Source organism: Acinonyx jubatus, chromosome C1 (assembly GCF_027475565.1).
Source record: "Acinonyx jubatus isolate Ajub_Pintada_27869175 chromosome C1, VMU_Ajub_asm_v1.0, whole genome shotgun sequence".
Taxonomy (NCBI): domain Eukaryota; kingdom Metazoa; phylum Chordata; class Mammalia; order Carnivora; family Felidae; genus Acinonyx; species Acinonyx jubatus.
This window is the reverse complement of record NC_069381.1, coordinates 124,033,425-124,059,777: the sequence shown is the minus strand read 5'-3', so window position 1 is coordinate 124,059,777 and position 26,353 is coordinate 124,033,425. Positions and strand designations below refer to the sequence as shown.

At 42.5% G+C, this 26,353-nt stretch overlaps 1 protein-coding gene across 5 annotated transcripts in view; it reads left to right on the top strand.

Annotated features, from left to right (window-relative positions):
• The window catches only part of TMEM163 (transmembrane protein 163), a 236,469-nt gene that overhangs the window by 163,606 nt on the left and 46,510 nt on the right, over nucleotides 1-26,353 (top strand). For 4 of the 5 annotated variants that reach the window (XR_008295295.1, XR_008295296.1, XM_027055913.2 and 1 more), the window contains one exon: nucleotides 25,113-25,209. Coding sequence is in view for 2 of the 5 variants with exons in the window: in XM_027055913.2 (XP_026911714.1) it covers nucleotides 25,113-25,209 (97 nt within the window). In the remaining 3 variants the exon portion in view is untranslated. Of the gene's footprint in view, nucleotides 1-25,112; nucleotides 25,210-26,353 lie in introns of those variants that run through there. The other variant, XR_008295297.1, reaches the window with a different exon arrangement.

Here is a 26,353-nt window from a genome sequence, read left to right as displayed (position 1 = left end):
TAATGTAAGTGTTGTCAGCATTCTTAAAGTAGGCTATGATGTTCGGTAGGTTAGATGTATTAAGTGCATTTTCCACTTAAGATATTTTTGACTTATAATGGGTTAACAGGACATACCCCATCATAAGTCAAGGAAGATCTGTAGTCATGTCTGAAAAATAGTCTATGATTGGAAAGGAGGTGAGGAACACAGGAGATAGACTTACTGGAGTTAGTTGCTTGCTAGAAAACTAGTTATTCGCCACTGCTTAGTTTTGAGGTGAGGATTTTTATAGGATGTAACGTAGTTCAGGGGTCAGGGCTTAGACCATGGATGATGGGAGATTTCATCTGTGTCTACCAGTATACCCACTGCACCTTGCTGTCTCATAGTGATATTTTATATAAGCTTTTATTATTAGCTTTCCCAGTGAAAATTTGATTGGGGTTGGTAAAAGACAAGGCATAGAAGATGAGTCTTAACCATGTCCTTCTTAAAATAAATTATAATGGCCCAATTAGGACAAAACCAGACATAGAGTTTTAGAGATGGTAACATTTGGAATTGATTTCCTAAAGGACCTATTAATTAGCCCATTGCATTGCTGGAGTGTTTTCACTGCCATGTCCAAAGTAATGTTAGCTCTGGTTTTAGGTACAGCAATTTTATTAACTGCATAAAGGCTGATATCAGGCAGTAGATCTTAATAAAGCTTCTCTCTGAGAGATGGTTGACATGGATAATTTACTTAAAATCTTTTACAAAGTTGGTGGTTTTATGAAATTCTATCGTTAGGCTAAATGATCCCTGAAGTGTCCCTTTTTCTCTGATTAAACCACAGAAAAAATGCCTTTCTTTCTCCCTACTGGCATCAGAAAAGATAGTGTTAAATGTGAAGAGTGAAAGTAGCCATGGTTTTTGACCAGTTGTAGGCTGAGCATATCTAGCTTTGAAACAGCTATGAAAGTTTTATGCCCAGGCCTGTGGTTGGCACCAGAGGCAGTCACACCCAGGGGATATCCCAGACCTGGTCCAAACTATTTCTCCAGCTTTCTCTCTTCAGAAATCCTTTTCTGTAGCCTGGCAGATGAATTTGTTGTGCTATACGCAGGCCTGTGGCATTCCTATCTTCTTCTTCTCATGAAGTTCTCCTTCCTGTTGGCTCTTCACTCCACTTACTTTAACCTTAGTGCCCTGAGAGAGACACCCCCCTCCGGAAAGCTTTTCTGGATTCCACACCTGGTCTCCTGGTCTGGAAGGCTGATTGGAAGAGATGCCCCATGAAGTCCAAACAGGTGCTAGGGCAGGCTCTCTGTAGTGTTTTGCACGTGGTGCCCATCTTCCTTTCTGGTATGTTGGGCAGGAGTAGGGGGCAAATTTGGTTTCAGTGAGTCTCTAAATATAGGCTTAGAGGTCAAAGCTCCTTTGAGTGGTTCCAAACTGTGTACACTTGCACCTTTAACCCAGAGGTCAGTCTGAAAAACACACCATCTGTTCTATTGGGCACACCTTCATACAATATTTACGGGGTCACAACAAAGGAAACTAAAGCCCTCATAATGCTCCTCATTGACTGATTTTATGATGAGTGGAAGAACACAGTGATATAATTCAAAATGATCAGTAACTGCTAGGTGCCTGGGAACATATTATTTGCTGCAGTGCTGCTCAGACTCAGGGCCCCAGAATCCCATGAGGACTTGTCAGAGCACACACTGTTGGCCCCACCCCAGAGTGTCTGATCAGGAGGGATGGAATAAAGCCAAGAATTTGCATTTCTAACTAGTTACCAGGTGGTGCTGGTGTTGCTTGTCCAGGGACCACACTTTGAGTAGCAGTAACGTAATTTTTTGAAGACCATGATTCTTACGTTTGCTACACATTAGAATCATCTGAGGAGCTTTTAAAATGCTTGATGCTTATCAGGCTATCCCGGTAATTCCAGTGAGCAGGCAACTTGGAGAACCATTGTTCTGAGTGTGTGTCAAATTTTAATGACTTACATATTACTCTGGGAGGTTGAAATGCAGATTCTGGTTCAGGGGATCTGGATAAGGACTTGAGAGTCTAATGAGCTCCCAAGTGATGTCAATATTTTTGGTCTATGAATCACACTGGGTTATGAAGCTCTAAAATACTGGAGTAGAACAGCATGTGTCCACCTCAGCTCTATTGACATGTTGAGCTGGATAATTATTTGCTGTAGAGATGTCCTATGCATCACTGGCCTCTACTCACTAGATACTACTTGGACCTTCCACCTGCTTGTGACAACCAAGTATGTCTCCAGACAGTGCCAAATGTCTCCCAGGGGTGATGGTGGGATAGATATCTCCCCTGGGTGAAAATCAATGGAGGTACATGACTTATTGAGGCTGGACTCAAGAGTCCTTCCCCACTTCTTCACATTTCTCTGTTAATGGAAGTTTTATTCCTTTGATCATGGGAAGAACTACTTATTCATACTGATCCTAAGTGCCTGGAGTAATTCAAACCAAGATGAGTTACATATCTGCTCCTTTGCCTAAGGCAGAGGAAGGTGGCAGGATAGTGATGAAATAGTAGATGCCTAGGAAGTTGGAAGGTTTGAGATGGGGCACAGAAGTGCCCTAGTAGTTTTCTGAATAATGGGTTTTGAAAGACGTTAGTGATAGCTTTATTTCTAAGTGAGATTTTGCTTGTCCCCATTGCAGTGATCTCTGAGTTAAAAAAAAAATTGAATGCCACACCTCAGCTCCTTTCTGTTAAATGAAGTTTTTGGCATGTGACCTTTTAACAAGTCCATGAATAATTCTCTTAATTGACTGACTGGTGATGTTTTTATTCTGTGATGTAGCAGTTCAGTGACAGTGCACACAATCCAGCCCCCACCTCCACACCCACCGACAAGCTATTAAGTCAGTGAAGGGTGCAAATTGCTGATGTCTTTCATGATTTTGAGCTGGAAACCTTTTTATACAAAGCATGTTAATGGTTAATAAAATTACTGTGTACACATGTGTCAGTCTTTATCCACAGACCCTAATTCTCTAATTTGGCTGAACCACCTCTGGTATTAATGGGGAGATTGAATGTTGAGTTGTGATTACCCAGGGCCTCATTATATAAGCTCTGTGAGGGGCAGTGTCATTCTTTTCCATCTGTCAGGAAGCCAATGGGCTGGTAATTAGGAAGGCAATGAGCATTGCAAGGGCTGCTCAGAGCCACATGGCATTTCTCTTTCAACATGTATGGAATCTGATCTTTCATTCCCCTTTGTTTAAAAAAAAGCAATGGCAGGTTACTTTAATTCAAAATTATTGGGCAGAGAAATTAGAGCAAAATAGGGTACTTATAGCAGTAGGGCAAATTGTAATGAGCCTTAGATAAGCCAGTAGAATATTATGGTGGGAATAATAAATGACTCTCCTTTTTATTGTTCCCATAATCATTCGTCCCATGTGGCTGGCAACCTGTCCCTACAAGACTGCTTCTGTTGTTGGCAAAATAACAGTCACAGTTGATAAAGTCTCTGTTAGATCTGAGGCCCCCACACAGGCACAGTGGATTATTTATAAATGCACCCCCACTGTAGGACTTTTGGGGGGCAAATTATCCAATCCATGGATCCACAAAGCCCCAACATACTGGCCCTTCAGACACTGTTAGTGCCAGAATAGTTTAAGAGACCAACCTGCGTGGTGACATTCTTTTCTTTTCGTTGGAGCTAGCTTCCCCAAATAAAGGGGTGCAAATTCAGATATTTTCTTCTCTCTGATCATTTGAGCCAACATCTTTTTTTGTTTTGTTTTGTTTTGTCCTCAGGGGATTTGGGTGTGGGGCTTATCAGCAGAATCGGACTCTGCCTCTTGTAGGAAAAAAACCCTGGTAACCAGCCCCAGTAAGATGCTCAAACAAAGCCCATCAAAGGACAGTGTCTGGTTCTCAGAAATTTTTCTCTCTTCCACAGATCCAGGGTGGGGCCATGGTGTGCAAGGTATAATATGTGCTTCAGATCATGCTTTGGAGAAACAGAGATGTGGAGCAAGATGACAAGCACACAGCTTGGTGACTGTAGGATGCTAGGTGGCCATGGTATGGGCTTCTAGTGATACATATGGAGGAGGTCCACAGCCCAGCTTGGCAGGCTTAAACACGCTCCTTAAATCCTTTGAACCTTGGTTTCCTCAACTGCTCCAGGCGGTCGATAATATCTGTCTTAAGGGACAGTTGGGAGGAGTGAATGGGGTAGTGTAGACAAAGCCTCTCCCCAGTGCCCGCCACTTAGTAGGTGTTCTTCATCATGCAGGGCTGGAACTCACTGGTCTAAAGGAACAGCTCTGTCATCTGACATGTCTCCAGTGTTGGAATTACCGGTGAGCTCTTCCTACATGAAGTTTACCCGTTGTGCACAGAGGTTATGGTGGTTTTGTGTGAACTCATCAGTGCTCTTTCAAAACTATTCTTCATCAGTCCAACATGTGTTACCCAATTTGGTTCTTGTGGCTCTGTGAGTTGGCCCCCATTGATGAAATGGGGAACCTGGTATCCATTCTCTGGGCACCCCCAAAAGGATCCTACACTCTAAAAAGGGCATAGAGTAGGATTCATATGCTGGCATGTCATGGGCATGGTTGGCATGATTAACATTTTGGACCAGATAATTCTTTGTTGTGTGGGGCTATCCTGTGTATATTAGGATGCTTATCAGCATCCCTGGGCTCTAGCCACTAGATGCCAGTAGCACCCCTGTCCCAAGTTAATTCAGTAGAAAATGTTTCCGAACATTGCTGATGTCCTCTTATCCACTGGGGAACAGGATCACTCTGGTTGAGAACCACTAACTTGCTGATGCCTTAGAACAAAAGTTCTCTGGCCTCTTGCTTCATAAAATACCTGGAGAGCTTTGTAAAAAATAAACACAAGCAGGGTGCCTGGGTGGCTCAGTTCGTTAAGTGTCCAACTTCAGCTCAGGTCATGAACTTGTGTTTCATGAGTTTGAGCCCCATGGGCTCTGTGCTGACAGCTCAGAACCTGGAACCTGCTTCAGATTCTGTGTTTCCCTCTTTCTCTGCCCTTCCCCTGCTCACATTCTGTCTCCCTCTCTTTCTCAAAATTAAATAAAGATTAAAATAAATAAACAAACAAACACAAAAAAATGAAAAATAACAACACCTGCCTAGGCCCTACTACAGACTATAGTGTCAGAAATATCAAGGTGGAGTCCAGTAGTCTGAATTTTTAAAGGGCCCACAGCTGATTCTGATGAGCAGTCAGTTGGGGACCAGAGGCTTCCTGTCATGGTCCTTTTGCCAGGGGCTCTGGGTAGACGGGCTTGTTACAGTTGTCTTCTGCATGTAAGTTTACTATCTGCCCTACTGGCCCACGGGGTGAGTAATGGGAAAGTGAGGTTGTTGAGGAAGAGGCATTTTGGACTTCAGAGGGTGAGCTGTGGGCCCTCTATCACAGATTCATGGGAGTATGGGCCAGGAACATGAGAGGAGTTGGCGTTTGGATCACTTACATCCTGTGCATGATCCAAATAGCTCCTTTTTTATTCCTTAAACCCTGTGCCAGGCACTGTGCTAAATAAGCTCTATTCATGAGTTAACTCACAACATTCCTATTGCCATCCCATTACACAGACAACAAGAGAGTGGCAGAAAGAGAAGTTAAATAAGCTCTCCTAAGGTCTCGATTGCCACTAAGTGCTGACACTGTAGTGTGGCCAGACACCAGTTCTGGAGCCCGCACTTTGAGCACTGCTCTGCTGCCTCAGACGGATGGCTCAGCTGAGCTTTCATGGTTGCTGCCAATAATCAGGGCATTACGATGGATGTCACAGAAATTGTGTATGATAATTCCTGATGGGAGGTGTCCACATCCTTAATTAATGAGTTGACAATTCAGTCATTTTTAGGACATTGATCTAGTTCTTTTTGGGGGGGAATGTATGGCTGTGTTAACTACAGAGTGACAGGTTGTCTTATTAAAACGATTCCTTCCTCCCTTCTTCTCTAAGGTGGTAATGTGTACAGTTAGATAAATTATAACAAGGTTTCTTCCCTCTGTCATTCTGCATCCTGCCTGCCCCCCGCCCCCCTGCCTGTTGGCATAAGAGTTTGGTTTTCAGATGAGTATGTCGATGGTGGACTGGTCATGTGACCTGTCTTTGCCTCTACTTTGTGTTAAAAATGTGGCCCTGAATGCATTTGGCATGTAGTTATGTAGTTATGCATACCCGCCTCTCCCTGTAGTCGCCCATCACAGTGGACATTCATGTGTTTTAGAGATTGCTCACATCACTTTCCTTTTCTGACTCTCTGAGCTTTTCCAGATGACAGAGCCCTCAGGCCCTCCCCGCCATTCTGGACAGTGCCAGCCATCAGGAGGACTGGGGGCCAGACTCTCAGTGTTCATCTGGCCACAGGAAGCCCATATCTCTTTCTGCCTCCTTGCCCCTTGTAATGATTTGAAGGGTGAAAGTCTCACTTTTTTAAAAAAATGTTTTTAATGTTTATTATTGAGAGACAGAGACAGAGCGTGAGTAGGGGAGGGGTAGAGAGAGAGGGAGACACAGAATCTGAAATAGGCTCCAGGCTCTGAGCTGTCAGCACAGAGCCTGCCGCGGTGCTCGAACTCACAAACTGCGAGATCAGGACCTGAGCCGAAGTTGGTCACTTAACCGGCTGAGCCACCCAGGCGCCCCTGAAAGTCTCACTTCTATTGGTTCTCCAATCCCGTTTATTTGCCTTGCTCTTAGATCTGTGAGTTTCTTGTAAGATAACAGGGAATTATAAATTCCTATAACAGTTGTGCCCAATTGGTTGGAGACTTGAGTCTGGGTGAATGACCCAGTTCTGAGAGCCGTGGACAGATTTAATCTGCAAAAACAGGAGAATGTTGAAGCTGCTGTCCTGGATCCACATTTGGTTTGCTCATGTGGATCTTGGTGGTCAGACTCTGAGTTTGTCCTTCATGGTCTTTTTTTTTTAAGAGTGTGATTGGGGGAGAGGGGCAGAAGGAGAGTGAGAGAGAATCTTAAGCCGGCTCCATGCTCAGTGCAGAGCCCAAAGCAGGGCTTGATCCTTTGAACCTGGGATCATGACTTGAGCTGAAATCAAGAGTCAGATGTTCAACTGACTGAGCCACCCAGGCATCCCTGTCTTTCAAATTCTTTCCAAGGACCTGGCTGCAAGTAGTTGATGGGGCAGTGATTCTGAGAGTGATCCCAGGAAGCAGGATCCTAGGAGAGGGAAGGGAGGAGAGGGGAGAGGGAAATAGACAGGAAGAGAGACAAAGACTGAAGATGTGCTATTGTGGTGGCTTCTGTAGTGGGGGCTTAATGCCACCAGCCTCTGAGAAGTATACCTCATGGCATCCTGGGCTGGGACTCTGTTGCAGAGCATGGAGTCACCCACTGGGTTGACAATTGCAGTCTGAACTGGCCCAAGGGATGTTGTGTGACTTCAAAACCATCTGCTATACCTCCCAGCCCCCTGCGATATTTCAGGTGATCCCCAGGGGGTAAAAATATCTGGCCCCAAGTTTACTTTGACATGTCTTTGTATTTATTTAGCACTATGTTTAAATTCCTTAATTTCTGCAGTCCTAAGATAGGCAGAATGATAATGGATGTGTAAACACTAACGTTTATCTCTTAAGATGGTGTGATGGGTGGTGATTTTAGCTTGTGCTACTGATTTAGGGACCAAATCAATGGCCTATGTAAACTCAGTTCTGTGTATTAAAGAGAAGACTTAGCCTTTTGCGAATCTAGTAAGAGATAGCAGTGTAGCTTAAAGTTCCAGAATTTTTAGGAACTAGCTCCTTGAGGCAAAGGCTTTAGGATTAATCATTCCTGTGCTTTTCCTAAGTTATAATAGAGTGAGGGTAGAGTATATTGATATTCAAACAATTTAAAATCATTTTTCTGTTTAGAAAACCAGTTTCCCAACTCAGTGGATGAATAACATTTTCTTTTAAAATACTCTCTTTTTGTATTATCTATTTTTTCTCTCTTACTCTGAGAAATGTCAGCCCTTCAAAATAGTAGAGCGTATAGGTCACAAGGAAGTTGCAGAAATAAGTAAGATTCAGCCAAAAACATGGTGGATCTTTTTTGCCATCTGACAGCTCTGTAGTAATATATTAAAGGAAGCCCATAATTCACACATTGCTCAGTGTGAAACTTGTATTTTTTTTTCTTCTAGCTTGCCAGTAGGTAAATGATACCTACTGTTCACTTATATTTTGGTTATGCAAATAAACCTGGGCCTCAAACCTATTGATTTAAAATAAAAATCTTCAGTGAGCCAGAATTCCCATTGCTACATTTAGACTAGAATTTGAGAGTGTCAGGACCTTGATGATTAAGTCAAAATTGCTCATTTTCAGAGGAGGAGACCGAGGTCTAGAGAAGTTGGACTATTTTCTTATTCTTCCCTAAATTAAAGGCAGTGATAGATCTAGAACTCAGAACTCCTGAGCCCCACCCCAACTCAGTGAGTCCAGCAATCCAACAGTTTGGACATAAACTCTGTGCAACAATTTGTATGTTCAAATTGATAAAGATAAAGAAAATTCCAACTTATCTGTGTTTCAAGGCTCACATTTGGATTTGAGTCCAATGCAGCTGTTGACTAGCCTTACAATCCTGGTCAGGCCCGGACTTTTCTGAGGCCTTTCTCCGCTCTTGCCTGGAATCCCCTTCTCTCGGCCTAACTTGTCAGAAGCATCACTGATGAGAAGTCTACAAGTCTGTGAAAGTTCTCTGGAAGTCACAGACTCTTGCCCACATGCCAGGGCATGTCTGCCTCGAGGAGTTCATATCCATAGCACTTGGTCCTAAGATTCTCTCTCGGATAGGGCATGCTAAGTGATAGGTTTTACCAGAAGTCCCAGGACTGGAAGAAAATGCTATAGGATTAAATCAGAAATGTTTTCTTTACCTACATATTACCAATGTTCAATATTATCTTACTGACATGTGGCATTTTATTCATCATCTTACTTACGTTCACAATTTTCGGAGGGAAGTAGTGTTTTTTGTTTTTGTTATTTTATCATTCCTTTTTTACTTATAATTGAAAAATTCCGTGTCTTGGAAGAGGAAACATGAATAGTTGAGCTTGAATAGAAGCTTACTATACTGTCCCCACAACTGTGCTGTAACTGACCCAAGAGCACAGCTTCCACCTGTGCCCCCGCCCTGTGCAGGACACGCAGGAGATGCTCCGTTAAAACCTGATTAATTTGCACCAAGTTTGAAACTTGATAGTGAGCAGCATTTGATGTCTTATGAGGATACGATAAAAGGAAATGTTAAAAGTGAGGTAGCTGGAGAAGGCATTTTTAGAAACTTTCTTTGCATTATAAAAGTAGGACATACAGAAAAGTAAAAGAGAAAGAAGTCTATCTTCTCCCTCTTTGTTACTTTTTAGTATATTTTCTGCCAAAAATTTTCCCCTAGTTTAGGTTAGACTTATTTGTATTATGTATTTAAAAAATTTTTTTTAATGTTTATTTTTGAGAGAGACAGAGTGTGAACAGGGGAGGAGCAGAGAGAGAGGGAGACACAGACTCCGAAGCAGGATCCAGGCTCTGAGCTGTGTCAGCACAGAGCCCGATGCGGGGCTTGAACCCACGAACTGCGAGATCATGACCTGAGCTGATGTTGGACACTCAACTGACTGAGTCATCCAGGCACCTCTGTATTATATATTTCTAATTTGTATATGTGAAATTTTATATCCTGACTTTTCAGTTAATATTTTATCATTTGGACACTTTGTTATCGTCAAAAGCACTCTTAAATAGCACTTAATGGTCTCCTGAATTAGTGTATCACAGTAACTTCAATATTCCTTTTGTGGCACATTTAACTTCTCCACTTTTCAACGTAAATAATGCTGCTATGAACATTCTTCTCCAAAAAGCTTTTTCTTTAGGGATAGATTCCCAGGAGTGGATCAAAGGGAGTGTACAGTTTAACCCAATTACTTTAAATACCACAATCAAGTAGGCTAGGAACACTGGAGAATATGTTACTGAGCAAATGATAAGAGTATTTTTTAGGGATGAAGAGAAAGAAAAGATTCAATTAACCAAATCCTGCTGATAAGCATGTGTCCTGAAGGTGCAGAGCTTTTCAGGTCCCAGAGAGACAGAACAGGAGGGTTGGTGCCTGGTGCCTCCTGGGTGGTCCAGGGGTCATAAGGAGGCTTCTGTTCTTGTATATATTTTTTTGATTCAGTAAAAATAATCATTCAAGGAGTGGTTTTTGTACATATCTGTGACAATGGGATTGCCTGCTTTTCAGGGTGGACTAAACCTTGAGTGGACTCCTGCCTGCAGAAACAAAGCTGCCATCGGACAGGTGTTCTCTCACGGCTTTTAACTGGCAGCCATGTGCTCTGGTCCAGGGGCTGCTTTTTTGAGATAGCTTTTTGCTGCTGCTGCTGCTGCTGCTGCTGCTACCACCGTAAGACTTTTCTCTTCCAGGAACCTCGTATCTGTCAGTTTTGCTGCAGTAACATACAACTTCCAGATCTCAGTGACTGACTTAAACCACGCACGTGAATTTCTCCATCATTTCCCACTTAAGCCAAGTTTTGATGATAGCCACATTCATATGAATGGAGTTTGTATTTCAAGTCTTGGGCTGGGGAAATAACTCCTCTTGGAGGATTTCTGTGCTTATTTCACAGGACAGAAGTAAGGCCAAACCGGCCATGCAGAGCTTCTGCTCAGGTGTGGTGTATGGCATCCCTACTTACATTCGATTGGCCAACGCAAGTCCCCCGTCCAAGACTGACAGTGGGTGGGATGCACAGTTCCCCTGCACAGAGTTGCTGAGAAGCACGTGGCAAGAGAAGGAATGTGGAGGATCAAGTTGTTATGAACAGTGATGCAATCTGCCACAGGCCTCCTGGGAACTGACCTCCCCAGTTTCTTCTGACATGCATTCATCCTCTTGTCCACTGCCGTGCAGAACCTGGCTCTCAGCATGAACTACCTTTGCCCTAGTGCAAGGAAGTCTCCAGAAGCAAAGGATTTACTAACCTAGTATGTGGCCTTCCCAATATTCCCTTGTCATTTTCCCATCAACAGGTGGTATCTCTCTCTCTTCCCTTTAATTTCAGCGAGTCTGTGACTCACTTATAACCCACGGAACACTCTGGAACGATGCTGCATGACTTCCAAGGAAGGCCTGGCAGCTTCTACCTGATTCTCAAGGAACACTTGCTTTGGGGGAGTTGGCCATTCTATAGGAAGCCTGACTACCTGGAGAGACATTGGTTAACCCCTCTGGTTGAGTCCCAGCTGAGCTTGACCTTCCGGTCATCCCTACAGTAGGATGAAGCATCTCTGTTTTCCCTTCCTTGTTATCATTTATCATGGATTCAGAGTCCATGGAAGAATATCTGATCAGGCCAAGCTTGGGTTGGGTGGCTTGGTTCAAGGCAGGCTGTAGTGGCTATCAGTTCCCCCTTTGAGAACAGTGGAGATGACGAGGAGGATTGAGGCCTGCTACCACTGAAAGGGGAATGGATGTGGAGCAGAGAAGCCCCAGCAGATGTTCCTAAGAGGTGCTGCCCACATCAGCTGTTGAAAATGCAAATCTAGGGGCATCTGGGTGGCTCAGTTGGTTAAGCCTCTGACTTTGGCTCAGGTCATGATCTCACAGTTAATGAGTTCCAGCTCCGCATCGGGCTGTGTGCTGACAGCTCAGAGCCTGGATCCTGCTTCAGATTCTGTGTCTCCCTCTCTTTCTGCCCCTCCCCTGCTCACACGCTGTGTCTCTCTATCTCAAAAATAAATAAACATTAAAAAAAAAGAAAATGCAATTCTAATTCTCTTACTCTATCATTTTCAAAGTGGTCAGAGGCTCTGCATGGTTTTCATAAGAAAGATATACACCTTAGCTTAGTACATGATGTTCTTCACTGTTGACCCTTGTCTACCTCTCTGCCTGGCTTCCTGGCCAGGATCCCTTTTGGAGAATTCACTCCAGTCTTACTCAAGCACTGTGATTCTTAAAAAATGGTCGTGTCCACTTTCAAGGATATAAATACAATCTTTTGACTCCAGTTTATGTCCCCAGTTGAACTTTTCTCCAAAACTAAACTTTTATCTCCATCTGCTTTCTCAGCACCTCCACTTGGCTGCCTAACAGACATCCCAAACATAGTGTGTCCCAAACTGAACTCCTGATCCCCCTCTCCCGCCACCCCTCAAAGAAACCTGCCTCTCTGTGGTCTTCCCTAGCTCAGGAAGTTGTATCGCCATCCTTCAAGGTCACAAACCTCCAATCATTGAATCTTATTTATTTCAGGCTACATGTCAGCAAAACTTGTCAACTGTACCCTCAGAATATATCCCTGATCAGACCAAAATCTGAAATCAGAAGATATCCAGTGGCTCACCCCTTGCACGTTGCATTCCTGGTCCAGAACCCATTGGTTGCCCCTCTGTGGCCTGTGTCACTGCAACAGCATTCTGACTGTCCTCCCTGGTTGTCTTTGGCAGGCAGCAGTGATCCTGTTAGAACATGTGACATCCCAGCATCTCCAAGTCACAGCTTCCAGTGGCTTCCTATCTTTATAAAAGCCTAGATCCTTTGAGTAGATCTAAGAGTTTACATGAGCCCTACCCTCTGACCTCACTTTCATCCTTTTCCCCCTCCCTCACTCCTCTTTAGCCCACCAGCTGCCTTGGTGTTCTTCCATCATGGCATAAATTCCTCTGCCTCAGACCCTTGCTCTTCCTTCTGCCTGGAAGCTTCTTCCCCCTGTATCTGCATGACTCCCTCCCTAGAGCAGTGCCTGTGGCACAAAGTAGGTTTGTCATGAAAGCACGCTGAACAAGTGAATTCTAATACACCTTTGCACATACTTTCCCTTTTCCTGGAATATACTCTTCACTCCTGCTTACCAACCTAGCTGCTTTGGGTTGTTTCAAAGTCACCTCCAATCTCAACTTCTCTAGAAGATTCCTGTGTGGTTTAAATTTTTTTGTTTTACATTTATTTTTGAGAGACAGAGAGAGAGAGCAAGTGGGGGAGGGTCAGAGAGAGAAGGAGACACAGAATCTGAAGCAGGCTCCAGGCTCTGAACTGTCAGCACAGAACCCGATGCAGGGCTTGAATTCACAAACCGTGAGATCATGACCTGAGCTGAAGTTGGACACTTAACTAACTGAGCCACCCAGGCGCCCCTAGAAGATTCCTGTGTGGTTTAAATACCCTCTTTCTTTACTCTTTGAGGAAAATGACTCTTGTGTCATTGTATCTAGTACATGGCAGGCTTTTTGGCATCTGGTAGACCGTCAGGAAATAACCTTAGTCTCAAGATTGATGCGGTGTGTTTTTTTTTTTTTATTTTAATAGGTGGTACCTGCACATTGTTTTAAAAAAACACAAAAAGCATGATACGGTATGAAGGGAAAAGCAAGCCTCTCCTTCCCCCTCTGTTCTCTGCAGAGGCTGTTACCATGTACTATGCATAGACAAAATTGAAATTGATACAGATAACTGAGCTGACACTGAAAAAAATTTTTTCCTGAAAATTCCTAAATGGTTCACTTCGAATAACCGGTTTGCCTAAGTAGTGATTTCTGGATATTCTTATTCTCCTGAGAAACAAAGGTTCATCCTGAAAATTCTTTTCAAATCTTTCTAAAAACCACCAGTCCCCTTCTTTCTTCACTAGGTGGCAAATAGTGAACTATCAGCAAACGTGCCTTGGATCTCACAGGAACTGCCCCTCCCCACCTTCACTTTTGCCCTCTGCTAGCATCATTTCTTTTGAGGTTCACTGAAGTTACCTTCCCTTTTGTCTTTCTGCTTCCACTGGCCTGTGCCCAGCAGAGTGGCCGTAGCCACCCTGTTTAAACGGAAATCATTTCTCTAATCAATCCTTTGTTGGTTTCACATCCCACCTGGAGTAAAGGCCCACGTACTGGGTATGACCTTGAGGCCCTGAGCTGATGCTGCGTTCCAGCCATGCTGGCCTCCTAGCTCTTCACTGAATAAGCTGAGTTCCCTTCTGTGCACAAGCCCTTGCCCTCTGTTCCCCCTGCCCAGAGTGTTCTTCCCAGGTAGTTAGCTGCATAGCTTACTCTCCTATCTTCTAGGTCTTCGGCTGAGTGTCTTATCATCAGAGCGAACACTCTTGGGGTGCTTGGCTGGCTTGAGTGGGTAGAGCAGGTGATGCTTGATCTCAGGATTGCGAGTTCGAGCCCCACCTTGGGTGTAGGAATTACTTAAAAATAAAATCTTAAAAAAAAATAATACTCTCCTCATTTTCCTCCTCTATGTTGTTTATGTTTCTGTACAGCATATGCTCATTTGTTTACCTTCTCATTGTCTGACTCTCCCTGGGTAAGCTCTGGGAGAGCAAGTGTTTATTCACTTTGTTGTTTGTGGCTGAATCCTTGCATCAGAACACAGTAGGTGTCAAATCAGTATTGATGGGTTCAAAGAGCCTGGGTCCTGGGTCTAGACATGCATTTCCCTTGTAGTGTATATTGGAAGTAGAGGTGTTAGGTAGGGTTTGTCTACTCTTAGGATGGCTGTTCCCTTTTTATTTTCTCTCCTTCCCCTCCACACCACAGAAACAACATTGTGAGACCTGGGGGCCCCAGGAAAATGGCCCTGGGAGGCCAGCCTTAAGAGATGCCTCTTTGACTAAGCTCATCTGGCTGTCTGGGTATTCCTCCTCAAGCTTAGCAAGTCCCAAACTAGACTCCCTGCCAGCTCCCCACTCCAGCCTCATGATGCCTGCTCATCAATGGGCACCACTTCTCTTTCAGCCAGTCTCAAAATCGAGGTTGTCCTGGTGTCCACTGTCCATATCTAGTCAGTTCCCAAGTTTGATCAATTTAGGTTCCTTAGTGTCTTTCCTTGTTGATCCCTCTCAGCTGTCCTGGCCCCCTGGTAGAGAGTCATCACTTTGTGTTCATGGCCACTAGCACTGTCTCCCAGCTGATCCCCTCTTAGTTTCCCTTCAACCCTGTCAAACCCCACCCCCAGTCAGAGGGTCTTTGTAAAGCCCTGATGACAGACACCATGGGTCTTCCTTGCTTAAAATCCTCCAGTGACTTCCTGTCATTACTCAGACATGTGTGTTTCACCTTGATCATCTTTGTCCTATCTGCATACCACCTATGCTCTTATTTACTGAATATTTATCTAAATATAATCTTAATTTTTCCCAATAGAGTCTTTGAAGGCATGGGATGATAACCAAGTTTTTTCCTTCTGTATGTTGAAATACATAACTATTAAATACGACACTCTGGTCCATGTAACCATCTAAGAGCCATTGTGTGTGCCATGGATTTTGCATCTGCCATCTTGAGGGGACTTTCAGGACACAGAAGGACATTTTTCATGTGGTCCTCGCATGGCTGCTTTCCTTAGGCAAATGCTCTAGGAATAGCATCTTCACTTTTTTTTAAATCAAAACATTTTTTAAAAATTTAAGTACAGTTGACAGACAATTATTAGTTTCAGGTGTACAATGCAGTGATATGACAATTATACACATTACAAAATGCTCACTATGGTTAAGTGTGGTTATCATCTGTTGCCACACAAAGTTATTAAAATATTATTGACTATATTCCCTATGGTGTATTTTTCATTCCCTGTGACTTTTTTATTTTATACAGTATTGGGAAGTTTATACCTCTTAGTCCCCTTTGCCTATTTCATCCATGCCCTTCCCCCTGGCCCTCAACAGCCTCTACCAGTTCTCTGTACTTATGGATCTGTTTCTGCTTTTTTGTTTTTAGATTCCACATGTAAGTGAAAGCATATGTTACTTGCCTCAGAGTGACTCATTTCACTTAGCATTATACCCTCTAGGTCCATCTGTGTTGTTGCAAATTGCAAGATTTCATTCTTTTTTAATTTTTTAAATATTTATTTAATTTTTGAGAGAGAAAGCATGAGCAGGGGAGGGGCAGAGAGAGGGAGAACAGAGGATCTGAAGCGGGCTCTGTTCTGTCAGCAACAAGTTTCATGTGGAGCTCGAACCCGCAAACCAAGATCATGACCTGAACTGAAGATGGAGGCTCAACTGATTGAGCCATCTGGGTACCCTGATTTCATTCTTTTGTTTATGACTAATACTCCATTGTGTGTCTCTCTCTGTGTATGTCTGTCTGTGCGTGTATGTATATGTATGTGTGTATATCTATAGATCTATATCTATCACATCTTATTTTTTTTTATTTTTGTTTAATGTTTTTATTTATTTTTGAGACAGAGAGAGACATAGCATGAGCGGGGGAGAGGCAGAGAGAGAGGGAGACACAGAATCTGAAACAGGCTCCAGGCTCTGAGCTGTCAGTACAGAGCCCGACGCAGGGCTCGAACTCATGGACTGTGAGATCATGACCTAAGCCGAAGTCGGACGCTCAACCGACTGAGCCACCCAGGCGCCCCAATATCACATCTTATTTATCCTTTCAGTTGTTGTTAGGTATTCAGGTGCTTCTATTCCATATCTTGCATAATGTAAGTAAACATAGGGGTGCATATATCTTTTAAAATTAGTATTTCCATTTTCTTTGGGTAAATACCTAGAGGTGGAATTGCTGGATCATATGGTATCTCTATTTTTAATTTTTTGATGAACCCCCATACCGTTTTCCACAGTGGCTGCATCAGTTTACATTATCACCAACAGTGTACAAGAATTCTTTTTTCTTCATATCCTCACCAACTCTTGTTTTCTGTTGTCTTTTTGATACTAGCCATTCTGACAAGTATGAAGTGATAGCTCACTGTGGTTTTGATATGCATTTCCCTGATAATTAGTGATGTTGAGTATCTTTTCACATGTCTGTTGGCCATCTATAGGTCTTCTTTGGAAAAAGAATCTATTCAGTTCCTCTGCCCATTTTTATTTGGAGTATGGGTTTTTTTTGGTATAGAGTTGTGTAAGTTCTTTGTGTATTTTGAATAACAGCCCCTTATTGGATATATCTTTTGCAAATATCTTCTCCCATTCAATAGATTCCCCTTTTGTTGATGGTTTCCCTCACTGTGCAAAAGATTTTTGGGTTTGATGTAGTCCCACTTATTTTTGTTTTGTTTCTGCTGCTTGGGGAAACAGATCCAGAAAAATATTACTAAGGCTGATGTTCCAGAGTTTACTGCTTGTGTTTTCATTTAGTGGTTTTATGGTTTCAGGTCTTACATTTAGGTCTTTATTTTTATTTTATTTTTGTGTATGATGTAAGAAAGTAGTCCAGTTTCATTCTTTCTCATTTAGCCATCCAGTTTCCCCAACACCATCTATCAAAAGAGACTTTCTTTTTCCCCATTGTGTATTTTTACCTCCTTTGTTGTAGGTTAATTTGACCATATAAACATAGATGTATTTCTGGGCTTTCTGTTCTTTTCCACTGATCTGTGTGTCTAATTTTGTGCCAGTACCATATTCTTTCGATTGCTACAGCTTTGTAGTATATTTTGAAATCCGGGATTGTGATGCCTTCATCTTTTTTCTTCTTTCTAAAGATTGTTTTGGCTATTTGAGGTGTTTGTGGTTTGATAACAAATTTTAGGATTATGTGTTCTCTTTTAAAAAAGCTATCACCATTTTGATAGGGATTGCATTGAATCTGTAGATTGCTTTTGGAAGTATGGGCATTTTAATAGTATTGTTCCGATTCATGACCATGGTATATCTTTCCATTTATTTATCTTGTTTTAATTTCTTTCATCATTGTCATATGGTTCTCAGAATACAGGTCTTTCACCTCCTTGGTTAAATTTATTCCTAGCTGTTTTATTCTTTTTTGATGCAACTGTAAATGGGATTTTTTTCTTAATCTTAATTTCTCTTTCTGCCACCTCATTATTAGTGTATAGAAATGCAACTGGGGTGCCTGAGTGGCTCAATCAGTTAAGTGTCCAACTTCAGCTCAAGTCATGATGTCACGGTTTGAGCCCTGCGTTGGGCTCTGTACTGATAGCTCAGAGCCTGGAGCCTACTTCGGATTCTGTGTCTTCCTCTCTCTCTGTCCCGCTCCTGCTCATAATCTGCCTGTCTCTCAGAAATAAACTTTGGGACACCTGGGTGGCTCAGTTGGTTAAGCACTGAACTTTGGCTCAGGTCATAATCTCACGGTTCTTGGGTTCGCGCCCCACATCAGGCTCTGTGCTGACAGCTTGGAGCTTGGAGCCTGCTTTGGATTCTGTGTCTCCCTCTCTCTCTCTCCCTCCCACACTTGTACTCTGTGTCTCTCTCTGTCTCTCAAAAATAAATAAATGTTAAAGAAAATAAACATTAAAAAACGTTTTTAAAAAATGCAACATATTTCTCTATTAATTTTGTATCCTACAACTTTACTGAACTCATTTCTAAGAGGTTTTGCTTGTTTTTTGGTGGAGTCTTTTAGGATTTCTTTATATAATATCGTGTGATCTGCAAATAATGATAGTTTCATTTTTCTTACCAGTTTGGATGCCTTTTATTTCTTGTCTGATTGCTATGGATAGGACTTCTAGTACTATGTCGAATAAAAGTTGTGAGAATGGGCATCCTTGTCTTGCTTCTGATCTTAGAGGAAATGCTTTCAGCATTTCACCATTGAGTATGTTAGCTGTAGGTTTGTTATATGTGGTTTTTATCATGTTGTGGTATATTCCCTCTAAATCCACTTTATTGAATGTTTTTATCATGAATGGATATTGCATCTTGTCAAATGCTTTTTCTATATCTATTGAGATAGTCATATGATTTTTATCTTTCACTTTCTTAATGTGGTATACCATACTGATTGATTTGTGTATACTGAATCACACTTGCATTCCTAGAATAAATCTCACTTGGTCATGGTGAATAATCCTTTTAATGCATTGTGGAATTCAGTTTGCTAATATGTTGTTGAGGATTTTTGCATGCATGTTCATCAGAGATATTGACCTATAACTATTTATTTATTTATTTATTTATTTATTTATTTATTTATTTATTGTGTCTTTATCTGGTTTTGTTATCAGGGCAATGCTGACCTTGTAGAATGAATTTGAAAGCACTTCTTCCTCTTCTATTTTTTGGAATAGTTTGAGAAGGATAAGTATTAACTCTTCTTTTTTCACCCCTACTTCTTCAAAGCCTCTGTTCCTAATTCTTTTTTTTTAATTTTACTAAGTTTTTCATTTTAATTTCAGTATAGTTAACATATGGTGTTACATTAGTTTCAGGTGTACAAGCTATTAACTCTTCTTTAAATGTTTGGTAGCATTCACTTAGGAAGCCATCTGGCCCTGGACTTTTGTTTGTTGGGAATTTTTGATTACTGATTCAATTTTGTTATTAGTAATTCATCTGTTTATGTTTTATATGTCTTCATGAATCTAATTTGCAAGATTGTATGTTTCTAGGAATTTATCCATTTCTTCTGGGTTGTCCAATTTATTGGCATATATTTTTTCATAGTATTGTATATAATCTTTTGTATCTCTATAGTTTGGATTTTGAGTTCTCTTTGATTTCTGATTTTATTTATTTGAATCTTATTTTTTTTCTTTCTTTTTTTAAATTTATTTTTGAGGCAGAGAGTGTGAGAGTGGGGTAGGGGCAGAGAGAGGAACACAGAGGATCCAAAGTGGACTCTGCGCTGACAGCAGAGAGCCTGACACGAGACTCAAATTCATACACCACGAGATCATGACCTGAGCCGCAGTTGGACACTCAACTGACTGAGCCATCCCAGCACCCCTTCTTTCTTTTTTTCTTTTCTTTTTTTTTAATGTTTATTTATTTTTGAGACAGAGAGAGACAGAACATAAGCAGGGAAGGGGCAGAGAGAGAGGGAGACACAGAATGTGAAGCAGGCTCCAGGCTCTGAGCTGTCAGCACACAGCCTGACGCGGGGATTGAACTCACGAACTGTGAGATCATGACCTGAGCCGAAGTCGGACGCTTAACTGACTGAGCCACCCAGGTGCCCCTCTTTTTTTCTTGATGAATCTGGCTCAAGGTTTATCAATTTTGTTTATCTTTTCAAATAACTAGCTCTTAGTTTCATTTATTATTATTTTTTTTAGTTTTTATTTCTTTTATTTCCATTCTGATCTTTATTATTTCCTTCTTTTTACTAACTTTGGGCTTTTCTAGTTCCTTTAGGTATAAAGTTCAATTGTTTATTTGAGACTTTTCTTGTTTTTTGGGGTAGGTCTGTATTGTTATAAACTTTCCTCTTAGAACTGCTTTTGCTGTGTCCCAAAGATTTTGAACCATTGTGTTTCTATTTTCAATCGTCTGTGGGTGTATTTTAAATTTCCCTTTTGATTTCTTTGTTGACCCATTGGTTTCTTGGTAGCATGTTTAGCCTCCTATGTTTGTGGTTTTCTCCACTTGTTTTCTTGTAATTGATTTCTAGTTTTATAACGTTTTGGCCAGAAAAGATGCTTGATATGATTTCAGTTTTCCTTAATTTATTGAGACTTGTTTTGTGGCCTAACATGTGACCTGTCCTGAATAGGGGCATGAACATATCCATGTGCAGCATCTCCACTTTTCCCTGAAGCAGGGCCCCATAGTGCTATGTCTTCACACTTTTGCTCATTAAGTCCACTCTGCATTGAGTGTCCTCCCTAGCCTTCCATTTTTTCCTGCTTGATGATTCTTGTCCATTCTTCTAGACCCAGCTCAAATGTTTCACTGCAGAGCCACCCTTCCTTCCCACTCTGTCCGCAGGTTGTATTTCACCACCTTACTCCATTTGTTCATTTTGTTCCTTGCCCATTTTCACATTCATAAGTAATGACTTCCTTTGATGATTTTCCTACATTTGTGCTCTCCGGTGGCTGTGAATAGATGACATTTTCCTTAGCCTCAGGACTTGGCATGTAGACCTTAAAATGTGAACGACTGAAGTACAAATCCCCTTCTAAAATGCAGTTACCCCTGGTGGAACAGTAGCTATAGCTGCGATTGGCTGACATTAGATGAGAACAAGAGTGAGACTTGGCATGTAAACCTGGGGAGTTGGAGGGCTTTACTGGATAGAGAAATGATGCATTCATTTGTGGAGGATACTAAAGGCATGATGCATCTTTGTAAAATTTCCTACAGCGGACCCTGCTAGCCCACATAAATTTACCTGATCCTGATAAGTAGCTTCTGGGCTTGCCTTCCTCCCTTCCTCCCTTCCTTTCATCAAGAAAATATAGAGGATGGATGGATGGATGGATGGATGGATGGATGGATAGATAGATATAAAGAGAATATATACAGACAGCATGCATATGTACATACATTGATGAACCTCTGTATTTTCAGTGCAGCCTTTAGAGATGCACTACCTGATGTGGTAGTCACTAACCATATGTGGCCATTTAAATTGTAATTAATAGAAAGTAATTGAAATGAAAATTTCATTCTTCAGTTATTCTAGCAACATTTGAAGCACTCAATAGACACATATGGCTAGTGCAGAATAGAACACTCCACCATCACAGAAAATTCTATTGGACTGCGTTGCTATAGAATCTAATTCTTTTATAAATCCCTTGTCTTGACTTTTGTCCCTAACATTGAAGCTAGGAAAAAAAGTCCTGTGTAAATGAGATTTTACTTGGGTGGGTTCTAGTCAGCTTGTATATTCATACGGATATGAACAAAGGGTTGTTTGTTGAGGGAGGTGGTTATGTGTGAGTTGGTGGTTACATGCTGAGGCTGATCTTACCAGGGGAAGGTAAGGACCATTTGCCTAGAGAGCTCTGGTTTGAGGGAACATTCCTCATCCAAGCCACTTCCCTTCACATCACAACCTGTTCACAGTGCAGCACATGTATGGAAGGTAGAGAAGAGAGATGGGAATGTGGGTAGGAAAGGAGATGGGGTCTAGAGTTTTAGGAGAATCAAGGGTAAGAGGAAGATGGTGATCTTGAGGCAAATGTTTGGCATAGCCATTATAGAGAATGAGAAATGGCAGATAAGCATTCATTGCTCACTTTCTCCTTCCCTTTATCCTGCCTGTAAATGGACTTTGTGGCTTTATTTAAAATGGAAGAATTCATGGAGTGAGAGAGGACCTAGAATAAAATAACACAGATATTGTGCCTAAGTACTTGCGTGTATGCTCATCACTTGACAGTCTTTTATTTTTCATTACTTCACATTTGAATGATGGCCCAGATTACAAGTGCTTTGGGCACCAGGGTGAAAGATGATAAATAAAACATTGACACTTTAAACTGTGGACTGAACTGATTAATTACCAGGGCTACTGTGTTTTAGGGCTTTTGTAAATTAGGGGATGACTAGACAAAACTTCTTCCATTTGGCTGTTTGGGTCTCATGGAAAATAACTTAGAATTGGTATAAGACTTATGCTTTATTAATGTGAACCACAGACCTTCAAACCAACAATTGATAAGGGACAAGACTTTCAACCTGACATCTTTTTGGATGTGAGGGTATCTGTCAGTAGGTTTTGCCGTTATGATTTCAGAGGCAAGAAAATGAATGCTTATTGCAAGGTTATTCATAGAATTACAGTGCCGTGCACAGTGAGCAGTTTGTCGCCTTTAGCAGAAGAAAGAGATGGCCAGTGGCTTTAATCATTTCTCTAGATTTTACTCGTCTTCTTTCAGACATTAAATGTGTCCTGGGTAAGACTAATACAGACTCTGTCTTGACTGTGCATCAGAAACACCAGAAGGGCGTAAAACACAGATCACTGGATGCCGTCCCCAGAGTTTCTGATTCAGCAGATCTGGGGTGGACTCAAGAATTTGCTGTCCTAACAGGTTTCCAGGTGATGCTGGTGCTGCTGATCTGTAGACCACTCTTTGACACCCAGTGGTCCTGGTTAAATTCAACTTCAGTATGTGTTCATTTGGGGGATTATGTTGATGGGGACAATGCCTTTGCCTCTTTCTGAATCATTATGTTTTTCACCTCTGGGGTTTGGGCAGGGGGGAGAAGGAATCTGTGTTCATTCCAGTGACCTGGCTGCCCAGTGCTGTCAGGCCCATGGACACATTGCCCTTTACTTGCCAGGCCAGCCTCTCCAGGTAAAGGCCAGGATGTGCTGATGGGGCAGTTACCCACCATTGCTCCCCCTTCTGCCTCCTCCCAAAGCAGGAAGCAGCATACACTTGCAGAAAGAAGCAGCCATATAGTGTTGGCTCCTGACCCAAATTTTCCCTGCCTCCTGGAGGCCACTGCTCTCCCAGGGTAGTGGAGTTGTGAGGATGTGACACGGATGCCAAGAACCTTCTAGTGGCCAGGTGGTTGACTGGGGCTGAACTCTGGGAGGGAGTCAGGAGACTGGGTTGTATTTGAGTGGACTTCAAACTCCTTGGGTGATAACTGGGCAAGCCCCCTAATCCTTGACTTTCCCATTTTGACCACTTATGTTTATGAAACACACTTCTTTCCTTCTCAGACTGAAAAATAGCAGAATAACAGAAACTCAGATCTGGTGAGTGGCCTCCAGGGAATTTATGAGCTGATGTGCAGAACTCTGAGTGCCTGAGGACAAAGCTGCTATGTAAACACAATATATTATTAATAAAATGTTAAAAAATAGCATCACACTCTCTGCTAATAATAGCTGGTTTAGGCTGTGAGAGCAACTTTGACACGCAAGCTCCTAGCACTGTTTAAGGAAGGGTGACTGTGGTTTTTGAATTTGCAACACATTTAAAACAGGATGAAAATAGGGCTTTAAAACATTTTTAAGTGTATTCACAGGTATGTTTGTGTAGAAAATATGATTATACTTTGGTAAAATTCAACATTAATAAACCAAACCATCAATTTCTTTTGATTTCCATTACATTTCAGAGTGGGTTTACAATGTGAGCTATTCCATAGGCATTTTGGCTAAGGTATTAAAAGTGTCTTTCCCCTTCACGTATGTGTGAGTAAGTAAGTAGTTGATGTCCCTTAAACTCCGTGTGGGAACACTTAGAAATCAGTTCCTGATTACTTAATTGGTTAGTGACTACATCCATTCTACAGATGCATATGGGGCACCTGCTATGTGCTCCTGTAGACACTGAGCTATAAAAATATGGTTCTTGGAAAAACAGAATATGACATCGGAAGATGGCGGCTTAGGAGGATGCTGGGCTCACCGCGTCCTGCGGATCACTTAGATTCCACCCACACCTGCCTAAATAACCCAGAAAACCACCAGAAGACTAGCAGAACGGATTCTCCAGAGCCAAGCTTAGACGAGAGGCCCACAGAAGAGGGTAGGAAGGGCGGAGAGGCGGTGCGCGCTGCACGGACTGGCGGGAGGGAGCCTGGGCGGAGGGGCAGCCCGCCGGCAAAGCAGAGCCCCCGAATCTGGCTTGCAAAAGTGGAGGGGCCGGATGGAGTGTGTTCTTACAGCAAGTGGGACTTAACATCTGGAAGGTTATAAGTTAACAGCTCTGCTCAGAGAACGGGAGGGCTGGAGGACACCGAGAGGGAGAGTTGTTGAGCCCTGGACAACAGAGCGCAGCTTGGCTGGGGACAAAGGTGCTCGCCAGCGCCATCTCCCTCTCCCATCCCCCAGCCAAAATCCCAAAGGGAACCAGTTCCTGTCAGGGAACTTGCTTGCACCTTGCAAACACCCAACGCTGTGCTTCTGCGGAGCCATCCCTCTGGCGGGTCTGACTCCCTCCCGGTGCTGCAGGGCCCCTCCCAAAGCAGATCTCCGAAGGAAAAGCGAGCTGAGCCTGCCCCTCCCAACCCGGTGCACCTTGCCAATCCACCCTAGCTAATACGCCAGATCCCCAGCACCACAAGCCAGTGTGCAAGTAGCCCAGACGGGCCACCCCACCCCACAGTGAATCCCGCCCCTAGGAGAGGGGAAGAAAAGGCACACACCAGTCTGACTGTGGCCCCAGCGGTGGGCTGGGGGCAGACATCAGGTCTGACTGCGGCCCTGCCCACCAACGCAAGTTATTCAAGACATCACAGGGCAGCCCACAGCCCTGCAGGGCTGATAACACTCTAAATTATATTCTCCTAGAGATGATTCAGTATCAATTCTGAGACTATGGACAGTCATGGTGGGAGTGTGGCAAATTATGGTTGGGTACCAGTGCCTTTTGTGTTGTGTTATTGCATGAATCAGCAGAGTGGACTTCTCACAGTTAAGATTCTCGATGTTTTGTTTCTTTACAGAGCCTGTGTCATCTTGGGGGTGATCTTCCTTCTGTCATCCATATGCATAGTGGTCAAAGCCATCCATGACCTCTCAACTAGGCTGCTCCCAGAAGTGGTAAGGTCCTTCTTCCTTAACAATTTTTCCTGGAGGTACCAGCCTCCTATGTTACCTCTTACAAAGGATTTACTGGGGAAAGTTGGGCAGGTGGAGAGAGAATAAACAATGTTTTAGGAGTGTAGAAGAATTCATTGAAGAATGTGAATGATTTGGCAGAGAGAAGCCCTGGGCAAGACGAAAAAACTTCACATAGTTGAGGTGGTTCTGGGTTCTGTGTCTCTCTCCTTAGATTTTTTGACTATTTTTAGAGCAATACGTCTTTTATGTAAGAAGAAATGGGATGATGCTTGTATAGCAGAGTGATCTAATCTGTGCCCTTTGTCTATTCAGTGGTTATTGTAATAAGAATTATTTTTCTCTTTTGCATCTCACACAAATCCATTCACATTGGATTTTTCTGGCGCAACTGACATTTGGATGCAGAAACTGGAGGATGCAATTTCATATTAAAGTCTCTTTGACTGCTTTGTTCTTTGGGTGAGAGTCATTACCTGCAGTCTGATTCTCGCCCCCCTCTCTTAGTAATGCTGAAAAAAAAATCTTTTATAGTCTCCTATCGGGTTATCTTCATAGAGAGCAGCTGGCTTACTTACCAAGAGACGAATATGCTGCCATTACAGTGATTCTCTCTTTAAAAGTCACATAGTGATTTAAATGCAAAAATATGGGCTTTTCTCTTAAGATGGAGTTTGATTTGAGTTTGGCTACATGCACCATCTTAGACAAGGCCTAAATTCTTAGAACTTTCATTTCACTTTTAGAAAAATATATGTTAATTCTTTCTGGAGTGAGGTATTGCTTGTGTTTATGGGGAAGATTAAAATGAATGGGGCATCTCACTGCATTTAGGAGAGAAATGACACTGGCTGCCTGAACTTGCTACCCACCTCCCACAACTGAAATTGAGATCAGAGCCATCCTTCGGTAACTCACCATAGCTGGGCCTTTGCAAGGACCCTCCTTGTCTTTCTCTTGCTAGTGGAACTCTCTTTACCTGGGAACAGTCTCATTTCATGTAGTGAAAATACTCCTAAGGGAAGAAGGTCACCAACTGAAACTGCACACCAAGATATAAATGTCTGATGCCCTGTCCCATGTGGGCTTCAGAGAGGGCGAAAAGGTCCATGATTTTGCACAAGAC